Here is a 12,122-nt window from a genome sequence, read left to right as displayed (position 1 = left end):
TTTCCTCTGGTAGGGGAGTTCATAGCAAGGGGGCCTGGCCTAGGCCAATCATGGGTGTTGTTAACAAACACTTATTCAGATAGTGGAAATCTGGAGCTCGTTTCCCCAAAGATCTGTCGAGGCTGGGGATTCATTGAAAATTTCAAACACGTAACTGATAGATTGTTTGTTATGCAAGGGTATTACAGATTAGGGAACCAAGGACAGTAGATAGAGTTAAGATACTGATCAGCCATGTACAGTAAAACAGACTCAGGGGGCCAAACGACTTACTCCTGGCTCCTATGCTCCCAACAGTCGACGAGTGGCACTGAGACAGAAATAAAGTCCTACAACAGCAACAGTACAAAGTAAGCAAATTTCTCAATCCAAGACTCTGAGCAACTCCTCAGTGTTAGGAAGGTTTTTTGTATTAAAAGGAACTGATTCAAGAGGAGAAACTGCCTCTTGAAGCAGAAGAGGGATGTTAAACTATTTAGCAGTACAACCATGATAAAAAGTAAAATAGTACTTTAAGAAATAGTAGCTCCTAATCTACTTAACCTGCCATCAGTACAGGGACAGTAATAAAACGTTTGATTTGTTCTGAAGTCTCTAAAACATATACAGGATCTTGTTCACAGTAACTCCTACAGTACATCTTGGTTCTTATGCAACCGTTTCCCCTGAGACTATCCCTGGATAAGTATTATGTTGCAATTTAGTGTTGATGATATACACCATGATCAAAAACGACATGAAATGTACAGGGAAAAACTTGTAGCTCAAAGTAAAGTAATAAGAACCGAGCAAGAATTGCCAGCCCATGATAAACACACTGATTAACACAGTAGAAGCCAATTTACTCACTGCATCTTATATACACAGACGTATGTAACCAGGAGGAATTATACTAAAACCACGCAGTTAATAGGGTTAAGATTTTCCCAAACATCTTAATGTTGAAGCCCATCGGTTGGCCCATCGTCCCAGTCACACACTGTTACTGGTGCATTGTTAGCCATACTAATCTTCATCTACTGGATCAATGTTAAACTAAACCCGATTTGAATTTGTGTGGGTTTTGTACAAAAAAAGGCTTCATGTCACCTTATGGCAATCTAAAATTGAAAAAGGTGTATTTTGCCAAATCCATGGGTTACTGATTCAACTAATATCTTTTCCTTAGTATTACTTTGGCTTCACTAAGAATCATACCGCAGTGGTCAGCAGGTTGCTTCACAGCTCCAGGGACCTGGGTTTGATTCTTGGCTTGGGTCACTGTCTGTGTGGAGTCTCCACGTTCTCCCAGTGTATGTGTGGGTTTCCTACGGCTGCTCCAGTTTCGTCCTGCAAAAGTCCTGAAAGATGTGCTTGTTAGGTGAATTGGACATTCGGAATTCTCCGACACTGTACCTGAACAGGCACCTAGGAGTGTGGCAACTAGGGGATTTTCACAGTTAATTCATTGCAGTGTTAATGTAAGCCTACTTGTGAAACTAATAAATATTTTTTTTAATGCGTGCAAGTGAAGGTAGTTCTTCCCTGTTCACATGTAGAAAGCATTTTGGTTATCTGAATTTCACTGCACCTGGGTTACTGGATTAGTCACCAACTGTATAAATGAATACAGTATGTTATCAGAATACAAATTCCTAAATGCATTTCCCCCATAGTATTGATAATGTAATCCATTATTGGTTAATAATGTGAATCTCACCTGCATCCTCCCCGTACCAATCACTTTGTACATCCATCATATTGGAGAAGGAGCCCCCTCCATCCTCTGGACGCCCCCCTCTGGAAAAGTGCTGTATCAGATCCTCCTTCCGCTGTACGTTCCCTGTCCTCAATAAAACCTCCAAGAACTGTTTCATCTGATAATTTTCATAGGCTATTTCCATAGCTGGGGCAGATTGCAGCCTCTCCTCAGCCTGGTCTGCAGCAGATGATGTAAACTGCCGGAACCTGTCAACTGATTCTACTTCATCTTCGTCAAACTCAACTTTAGGTTCTGGAAGTTTAGGTAGCGATGCAGGATGAAGTTTCTCTGGAGAAAGGTTGTCCTGATCTTTCTGAGCAAGATCTATAGGATGGTAAGAATTGCACTCATTCCAGGTTATGCTTTGATTATTGTCAGGACTAGATTCCTGCTGTTGAATTGGAACAGGATTTGGACATTGATTCCTACAAAACGACACAGCATCTCCAAAGGCTGTTACACTATTCCCATTTTCCACATGATTACAATTATCGTCCTTCTCATCTTTCACACAAATATCAAGAGAAGATCTGATGTACAATTTGCAGAAGCTGACTACGTCAGTCATCTGTAGGTAACTAGCTGCTGACATAACTTCAATAACATTCTTACTGCAAAGGTTCAGCTTTCCAGAATAAAGAAAGTCCAGTATTATGGAAAAGGCCTCAGATGTGACAATGTCCAGGGAGGCAGTGCTAGGACGCCCACTATCATGGATATAATGAATCAGCAAGGCTCTGAAGTAGCCACTGTTAGCAAAGAGAATATTCCGGTGAGCTTTGAAGATCCTCCCCTCCACAATAATGCTGCAGTCACAGAAGAAGTCCTGCTTCCGCTGTTCATTTAGTTCTCCCAGAAGTTTAGTGTAATATGATGTGATCTCCATCTTTAGTGAGCAAGACTTTGTCAAAGGTGTTTTGCCGCCTGTAAAATATTTTTTAAAAATTGAAAAAAGGCATTTTTTAAAAATAATTTTGTATTCAAAAACATTTTACAGTTGAAATTATTTTTCAATTTGGCCTCAGTGGCAGTATCAATTAACCTCAGCAAATAAAGCTCCAGAGAAAAGAAAATATAGAATAATGAAAAGATCCTCCTTATAATATCCAACAGACAACACTCCTTTTACTGTCCTGAAAATGCATTTTATCCCAATGAGAGTACCTATTTTCTGGTGCACAGAGAAACTTTCCACATCAGCTTTCCTTAAACCTCTCCATACAGACCAATGCATTGCCCATTTGAGATGGCTTATGAACAGTTTTAGCTGGAAAATCATGCTGACTAGAAATAAAATGCTTGGTTGGCATTAGGTTAAAGAACGAAAGGCAGATCAGCATTCGTGAATGCAAAGGTTACTAGTGATGGTACAATACTAGTTGACGGAGCCATTGCTGACCTCAGTTCAGCACCCATCAGTGCTTTCAATGGACTTAAAAAATTAATTTTCACTCAGAACAAGACACAAATTAACATATAATGTCAGATAAAGTGGATGTTTGTCAATTATTTTTAAAATGTTTTGAACTATGATGGCAGATCGGAGCAAAACAATCATATCAGACATCCAGGGTATTTTAAGTACAAGGGGCTGGGCTAGTAATCAACCTTAACAAAAATTGTCCATTAGAGCAGAAAAGTAGTATTACAAACTGACAAAATGAAATGAACATGCTCTTACCATTACATAACACAACTGCATGAAAAAAATACTTGCATGCATTAATGCACAAAATACTGCAGGCACACTGCTTTGAGGGAAGTGCCAGTTTATCATGGCAGCACCGGATTCAATTCCATTTTGCTGTCCTTAATAATAATAATCTTTAATGTCACAAGTAGGCTTACATTAACACTGCAATGAAGTTACTATGAAAAGCCCCTGGTCGCCACATTCCGGCACCTGTTCGGGCACACTGTGGGAGAATTCAGAATGTCCAAATTACCTAAATAGCATTTCATTTGGGACTTGTGGAAGGAAACCAGAGCACCCGGAGGAAACCCACGCAGACACGGGAAGAACGTGCCCACTCTGCACAGACAGTGACCCAAGCCAGGAATCGAATCTGGGACCCTGGGTGCTGTGAAGCAACAGTGCTGACCACTGTGCTGCCATTGAAGTCACAAGTTTTTCAAACAAAACTCTTCTGACTCACTTTTGAACAGCTCAAAATGCCAAACCAGCTTATGAAAACTGGATATGGAGCAGCAAATGATGGGGTAACAATGGCATCCACGTTTTGAGATAGATGAGCACTGACTAAATGAAGAGGTACACCCCAGGGCACATTAACCCTGCTCTTCTTTCAGGACCTGCTCATGGGCCAATTGTTTTAAAATATTCGGTTCTTGACACTCTTTATGACGTCACAGGGACCTTTTTTGACCCACAACTTGACATCTTCCAGGAATAAAGTTGCTGCCAGACACCCAGGCCCAGCAAGTTCAATCCTGAGGCTGAGAGTGAAAGATTAAACCATGCCAGAGGTCTAACTGTGCTGCCGCAGCACAGCACTTAACAGTTGCTAATGAAGACTACAACAGGTCAGAGTTTAGGATCACACCCTCTCATCCCCCTCGGCAAACACCCCTCTCACTTCACTTGTCATCTCGTTGACTCGTTCCAGGCCGCAGTCCCTCAGTGGGCTCCATATTTACCTTTTCTGCCTTTGGCCAGAGCAGAAGATTTCACCGATGCACTCCCTCCCCCCCACTCAGCCAGCCCCGTCAGCCAGCACGCCTCGCCAACCTAGCCTCACCTCACCTCGCACCGGAACTCGCTGCGGCGCCCCTCGATTGACAGCAGCGTTCGCCAATAGAAGCAGCCGAGCGGCGAGATGGCGAGCGTTTCAGCCAATAGACGGAGGGGGTGAGTGGGCTGGACTATTGGGCCAGCAGGTTCGGTTGCAGGCGTTTGGGGGCCCAGTGCGCGCGCGCGTCAAGCGGCTGTCGGGGGTTGTAGTTTCCTTCCTCATTGGTCACTGCGCCGGCATGGCCGGAAGGAACTACAGCTCCCAGCGTTCAGCGCGCCCAGGCCACATCTGGTCCACGTCAATGACGGTGAGTGGCCCCCAGGTCCAGTGATGGTTTCCGCTCGGTTCAGTGACCATCCAATGGAGCCATTGCAAAACTCACCCAATTCTCACAAAGCAATTCGCAGCCTTATATGCTGGAAGCTGGCAGGGGACTGACTGGCTGAAATATTGACTCACGGAACGGTCACAACACAGGAGGAGGCGGCAGCGGCCATTCGAGACGTCGTGTCTGTTCTGGCCCTCTGAAGGAGCAATTCAGCTAGTGCCACTCCCCTACAAATTTCCCCTTTTCAGATAATGATCCGATTCATATTTGAGAGTCCCAATGGATCCTGGTGGCTCAGGGCTGGATCGTTATTGTTGTCACTCTGTCTGAAGGCTGCTTCTCAGAATCCCACAATTGCTCCGACGTTGAAGTCACAAATTGCATTTCTGAACTGTCTAATTTTCTGTTTAGATATCATAGTGTAGATGGTGGGGTGTTAGGTATTCAGTTGGTTTAATTATTTGCAGCCCTGTTGGCTTATTTGGTTTCATGATTGTGTTTGATGTGTAAATATATAAATGCCTCAACAAAATATTTTTGAAAAAATACATCACAGTGTGGATTACATTTTTACACAATTTTTCCCATTGAAGTGAAATGCATTAATTCCACTTCTGACAAATGCAGAATCATCAAATGACCCATAAGACTATAAGATGTAGGAGCAGAAGTCAGTCATTCGGCCCATTGAATCTGCTTTGCCACTCAGTGAGATAATGGCAAAGAAGTAAGCCATTTGGCCCATTGTGTCCGTACTGATACTTGGACCTCTCCTGTGCCTTTTGTCCATAGTGCTGCGATCTTGAAAGTCAATGTTTTAAAAAAAAATTTTTTAGAGTACCCAATCCATTTTTTCCAATTAAGGGGCAATTTAGTGTGGCCAATCCACCTATTCTGCACATCTTTGGGTTGTGGGGGCGAAACCCACGCAATCACGGGGAGAATGTGCAAACTTCACATGGACAGTGACCCAGAGCCGGGATCGAACCTGAGACCTCGGTGCCGTGAGGCAGCAGTGCTATCCATTGCGACACCATGTTGCCCTTGAAAGCCAATGTTGAATCTGTCCCCACCACACAAGACAGTGCATTACATATCCTATCTACTCCCTTCATATAAATATTTTTCCTCATGTCGCCTTTGGTTCTTTTGCCATTCACCTTCATCTGGTTCTCAACCATTCCGCCAATGGGAACAGCTCTACCTGTCCAGACCCCTTATGATTTGGCACACTATCAACCTTCTTTTCTATAAAAAGAATAACCCCAGCTTCTCCAATCTATCTACTCGATCTACTCAACAAAACAAAGGACATTATCATCGACTTCAGGAAGCGTAGTGGAGAACATCCCCCTGTCTACATCAGTGGGAACGAAGTAGAAAGGGTCGAGAGCTTCAGGCTTTTAGGTGTACAGATCACCAACAGCCTGTCTTGGTCCCCCCATGCCGACACTATAGTTAAGAAAGCCCACAACCGACTACTTTCTGAAAAGACTGAGGAAATTTGGCATGTCAGCTACGACCCTCACCAACTTCTACCGATGCACCATAGAAAGCATTCTTTCCGGTTGTATCACAGCTTGGTATGGAGCCTGCTCTGCCCAAGACCGCAGGAAACTACTAAAGGTTGTGAATGTAGCCCAGTCCATCACGCAAACCAGCCTCCCATCCATTGACTCTATCTGTAATTCCCACTGCTTCAGAAAGGCAGCCAGCATAATTAAGGACCCCACGCACCCCGGACATACTCTCTTCCAACTCCTTCCGTCAGGTAAAAGATACCAAAGTTTGAGGTCACAACTGACTCAAGAACAGCTTCTTCCCTACTGCCATCAGACTTTTGAACGGACCTACCTCATATTAAGTTGATCTTTTCTCTACACCTTGCTATAACTGTAACATTATATTCTGCAGTCTATCCTTATGTACGGTATGCATTGTTTGTACAGCATGCAAGAAACAATACTTTTCACTATATCCTAATACATGTGACAATAATAAATCAAATCAATGGAAGCTTATACCCTGTCTAATGCAATCACTCTTCCTAAGGTGTGATGCAGAAATTGGGTCCAATACTCCAGCTGAGGCCGAACCAGTGTTTTATGAAGATTCACCATATCTTCCTTTCTTTTGTACTCAAGCTATGTTCATATTGGGGGAGGCAATGATGTAGCAGTGTTGTCACTGGACTAGCGGGCAATAATCTGGGAGCCAGGTTCAAATCCCAGCATGGAAGATGGTTAGATCTGAATTCACTAAAAATCTGGATGGCCATGAAACCATTGTAGTAAAAACCCATTTCGTTCACTAATGTCCTTTAGGGAACAAAATGGTTTTTTACTACAATGGTTTCATGGCCATCCAGATTTTTAGTGAATTCAGATCTAACCATTTTACGTACTGGGATTTGAACCTGGCTTTCAGATTATTGCCCGAGATTATTACAGCAATGTGATTGACTCTTAAATGCCTCTAAAACGAAATGCCGCTCAGTTCAACCTGCCCTCCCAACTTCAACAATTTATATGCAGATAATGTGAGATTCTAGTACTTCTGCACCTCCTTTAGAATTGTATTCTTTATTTAATACTGTTCCTCTTCATTCCTCCTCATTGATGGCCGAGCGGTCTAAGGCGCTGCGTTCAGGTCACAGTTCCAGAGACGGTGAGTTCGAATCCCACTCCTGATATTGACTTTAGGGGCTGGTTTAGCTCACCAGGCTAAATCGCTGGCTTTTAAAGCCGGCCAGCAGCACGGTTCGATTCCCGTACCAGCCTCCCCGGACAGGCGCCGGAATGTGGCGACTAGGGGCTTTTCACAGTACTTCATTTTTTAAAACAAAATAATTTTTATTGAAATTTTTACAAAATATAAACATCTTAACTCTATTAACAAACAACCGCGGTAACACCCCAAGAACAATACCCCCCCCAACTTCAAGAGCAACTTCAAACAAAAGGAAAAAGAAAAAAAACAAAAGAGCACCCAAACAACAAAAGGGAAAGAGATAGCACCCGCCACATCCCACAGACCCATGTACACAGTTCTTCCTCCCCCCAATCCAAACCCCCCCCCCCCCCCCGGGGTTGCTGCTGCTGTCGGCCTATTTCCCTACTGTTCCGCCAGGAAGTCCAGGAAAGGCTGCCACCGCCTGAAAAACCCTTGTACTGATCCCCTCAGGGCAAATTTCACCCTCTCCAATTTAATGAACCCCGCCATATCATTGATCCAGGACTCCACGCTTGGGGGCCTCGCATCCTTCCACTGGAGCAAGATCCTCCGCCGGGCTACTAGGGACGCAAAGGCCAGAATACTGGCCTCTATCGCCTCCTGCACTCCCGGCTCCACTGCCACCCCAAAAATTGCGAGTCCCCAGCCTGGCTCGACCCTGGATCCCACCACCCTCGAGACCGTCCTTGCTACCCCCTTCCAAAATTCCCCCAATGCTGGGCACGCCCAAAACATATGGGCGTGGTTCACTGGGCTCCCCGAGCAACTAGCACACCTGTCCTCAGCCCCGAAAAACCTACTCATCCTCGACCCAGTCATGTGGGCCATATGCAGCACCTTGAACTGTATGAGGCTAAGCCTCGCACAGGAAGAGGAGGAATTCACTCTCTCCAGGGCATCCGCCCACGTCCCCTCCTCAATCTCCTCACCCAGCTCCTCTTCCCATTTACCCTTCAGTTCCTCCACCGAGGCCTCGTCTACCTCCTGCATTACCCGGTATATGTCCGAAATCCTCCCTCCTCCAACCAACACCCCCGAGAGCACCCTGTCCCGTACCCCACGTGGGGGCAACAAGGGGAACCCCTCCATCTGCCGCCTGGCAAACGCCCTAACCTGAATGTACCGAATCATGTTCCCCGGGGGGAGCCCAAACTTCCCCTCTAACTCCCCCAAGCTCGCGAACCTCCCCTCCACAAACAGGTCCCTCAACCTCCTAACCCCTGCCCTGTGCCAGACCAGAAATCCGCCATCAATGCTCCCTGGAACAAACCGATGGTTCCCCTGTATCGGGGCCTCCATCGAGCCCCCCATTTCTCCCCTGTGCCGTCTCCATTGCCCCCAAAATTTGAGGGTAGCCGCCACCACTGGGCTCGTGGTATACCTCGTTGGAGGGAGCGGCAACGGCGCCATTACTAGCGCCTCCAAGCTCGTGCCCACACAGGACGCCGCCTCCATCCTCTTCCATGCTGCCCCCTCCTCGTCCATTACCCACTTATGCACCATCGCTGCGTTGGCAGCCCAATAGTACCCACAGAGGTTGGGCAACGCCAGCCCCCCCTATCCCTGCCTCGTTCCAGGAACACTCTTCTAACCCTCGGAGTCCCATGCGCCCACACAAATCCCGTGATACTCCTGTTGACCCTCCTAAAAAAGGCCTTCAGGATAAGGATGGGAAGGCACTGGAACAGGAACAAAAACCTCGGGAGCACCGTCATCTTAACGGACTGCACCCTCCCCGCCAGTGACAGTGGTAACATATCCCACCTCTTAAACTCCTCCTCCATCTGCTCCACCAACCTTGTGAGGTTGAGCTTGTGCAGGGCCCCCCAACTCTCCGCCACCTGGATCCCTAGGTACCTGAAGCTCTTCCCTGCCTGCTTCAATGGGAGCCTACCAATCCCCTCCTCTTGATCCCCCGGATGCACCACAAACACCTCACTCTTGCCCAGGTTCAACTTGTACCCCGAGAAACCCCCGAATTCACTAAGAATCCTCATCACCTCTGGCATCCCCCCCACCGGGTCCGCCACATACAGCAACAGATCGTCCGCGTACAGCGACACTCGATGCTCCTCCCCACCCCGCACCAGGCCCCTCCAGTTCCCTGACTCCCTCAGTGCCATGCCAGGGGCTCAATTGCCAACGCGAAGAGCAAGGGGGACAGGGGGCACCCCTGTCTCGTCTCCCGGTACAGCCGAAAGTACTCCGACTTCCTCCTATTTGTGGCTACACTCGCCATCGGGGCCTCGTAGAGTAGCCTCACCCACCGGATAAACCCCTCCCCAAACCCAAACCTCTCCAACACCTCCCACAAATACTCTCACTCAACCCTGTCGAAGGCCTTCTCCGCATCTAATGCCACCACTATCTCCGCCTCCCCTTCCACAGCCGGCATCATAATAACGTTGAGGAGCCTTCGTACGTTTGTATTCAGCTGCCTTCCCTTCACAAACCCCGTCTGGTCCTCATGAATGACCCCGGGCATGCAATCCTCTATTCTAGTGGCCAGGATCTTTGCCAGTTCACAGTACTTCATTGAAGCCTACTCGTGACAATAAGCGATTTTCATTTTTTTCATTTTTTTTTTAATAATGTATAAATTTACACTTCTCTGAATTAAATTTAATCTGCCATATGTCCGTCTATTCCACCAATTTGTCTCGTGCTTTTGAAGTCTATTTCTATCCTTCTCACAATTCACAATACTTGCAAGTATTGCGTCCTGCTCACACAAGCCTAGGTCATTTTACTGATCGAGAAAAGCAGTGGTCCTAATTTTGAGGGAATCCCGCTATATCCAGTCCAAAATAACTTCACCACTACTCACTGCTTCCTGTCAACAGCCAATTTTGTGTCCATGTTTTATTCCATGGACTTGGGACTTTTTCAAAAATGTATTTTATTACAAACATGTATCAAAACATGTACAACAAATAAACACCCCGGGAAACATACTTCTCAGCAATCAACTATACAGTCTGCACAAATGTTTCCCCTTTTTCACCCTCTCCCCAGTGACGAACAACTCCTCAAACACGGTCACAAACATCCCCCACCTTTTCTCAAATCCCTCTGCAGAGCCCCTTAACGCAGACTTTATCTTCTCCGCATGCAGGAAGTCGCACAGGTAATCCAATCAAGCCGCTACCCCCGGTGGTGATGACGACCATCACTCCAGCAAAATTCGCTGCCGTGCAATCAGAGAGGCAAAGGCTATGATATTGGTCTTTCTCCTGTCCATGAGCTCTGGCTTCTCTGAAATCCCAAATATCACCACCAGAGGGTCCGGGTCCACTCCCTCCTCCACTACCCTGGCTGACACCGTAAACACTCCCGTCCAGAATCTTCTCAATTTTGTGCTACCCCAAAATGTGCATGTGATTTGCTGACCCCTACCCACACCTCTCACACTCATCTGCTACCCTCAGGAAGAACTCACTCATTCTCGCCCCAGTCATATGCACCCTGTGCACCACCTTACACTGTATCAGGCTGATCCTTGCACAGGAGGAGGTCCCATTTATCCTGCGCAGTGCCTCACTCCATACTCCCCAACTGATCTTTCCTCCCAACACTCCTTCCCATTTCTCCTTGATCTTTACCATCCGCTCGTCCCCCTGCTCCCCCAGCCACTTGTATATATCCCCAAATCTTCTCTCCCCTTCCACTCTGGAAGCAACAGTCACTCCAGCAGGGTGTATCCGAACCTAGGGAACCCCCTCCAGACCTTTTGCGCAAAGTTCCTAACCTGCAGATACCTGAACTCCTTCCCCCTCGGCAGTTCTACACTCTCCCTTATCTCCGCCAGACTGGCGAACCCTTCCTCCAAATATAGATCCCTCACCTTGACCAGCCCCACTTCCCTCCACCACCTGCATACACTATCCATCCCCCACTCCCCACCGCAACCCTGGCTCAAACCCATGATTCTCTGCACATCGATATCCCTTCTACCCTAAAATGCCTCCTCAATTGATTCCATATCTTCACTGCACCACTGGGCTCAGAGCCATTGGCAACGCTGCCATCACATAATTTTTCAGGATTAGCGTGATTACTGCCTGCAGCATCATCTCCAGCAGTTCCCATTCTCCAGTGCTTCATTAAACGGTCCCAATAGGTGTGGTGCCAGGTCCGTCGCAAATTCCTTATAAAGTCCACTTGGTACCCGTCAGGCCCTGGGGCCTTTCCCGACTTCATACCACTGATACTATCCAGCACCTCCCTCAGCCCCATGGACTCCTCCAACGCTTGCCGCTTTCCTTCCTCCACCTGGGGAAATTCCAGCTCATACAGAAACCGTCCATGTCCCCCTCCTCTCCCCCCCCCCCCCCCCCCCCCCCCCCCCCGGGTCCGTCTTGTACAGTCCCTGGTAGTACTCCCTGAACGCCTCGTTTATCTTCCCTGGCTCCGACACCACATCCCCAGCCCCAGTCTATCTTTAATATTTCCCTGTCTCCGCAGCTGGTGTGCCAGCATGTGGCTCACCTTCTCCCCATACTTATATTTCACCCCTCTTGCCCTATGCAGTTGCCCTACCGCCCTCCCCATTGTCAACCTGTCACTG

General features: G+C 47.2%; 1 protein-coding gene across 3 annotated transcripts in view; it reads right to left on the bottom strand.

Annotated features, from left to right (window-relative positions):
* Positions 1 to 4,506, bottom strand: part of LOC119967748 (zinc finger and BTB domain-containing protein 8B-like) — a 34,796-nt gene extending 30,290 nt beyond the window's left edge. For 2 of the 3 annotated variants that reach the window (XR_005461063.1, XM_038800662.1), the window contains exons 1-2: positions 4,400 to 4,506; positions 1,700 to 2,665 (exon numbers count right to left, since the gene is read on the bottom strand). Coding sequence is in view for 2 of the 3 variants with exons in the window: in XM_038800662.1 (XP_038656590.1) it covers positions 1,700 to 2,627 (928 nt within the window). In the remaining variant the exon portion in view is untranslated. Of the gene's footprint in view, positions 1 to 1,699; positions 2,666 to 4,338 lie in introns of all 3 variants that reach the window. The other variant, XM_038800668.1, reaches the window with a different exon arrangement.
* Between the last annotated feature and the right edge of the window lie 7,616 nt (positions 4,507 to 12,122).

This window comes from Scyliorhinus canicula, chromosome 1 (assembly GCF_902713615.1).
Source record: "Scyliorhinus canicula chromosome 1, sScyCan1.1, whole genome shotgun sequence".
Taxonomy (NCBI): Eukaryota; Metazoa; Chordata; class Chondrichthyes; order Carcharhiniformes; family Scyliorhinidae; genus Scyliorhinus; species Scyliorhinus canicula.
This window is presented reverse-complemented; position numbering and strand designations above follow the sequence as displayed.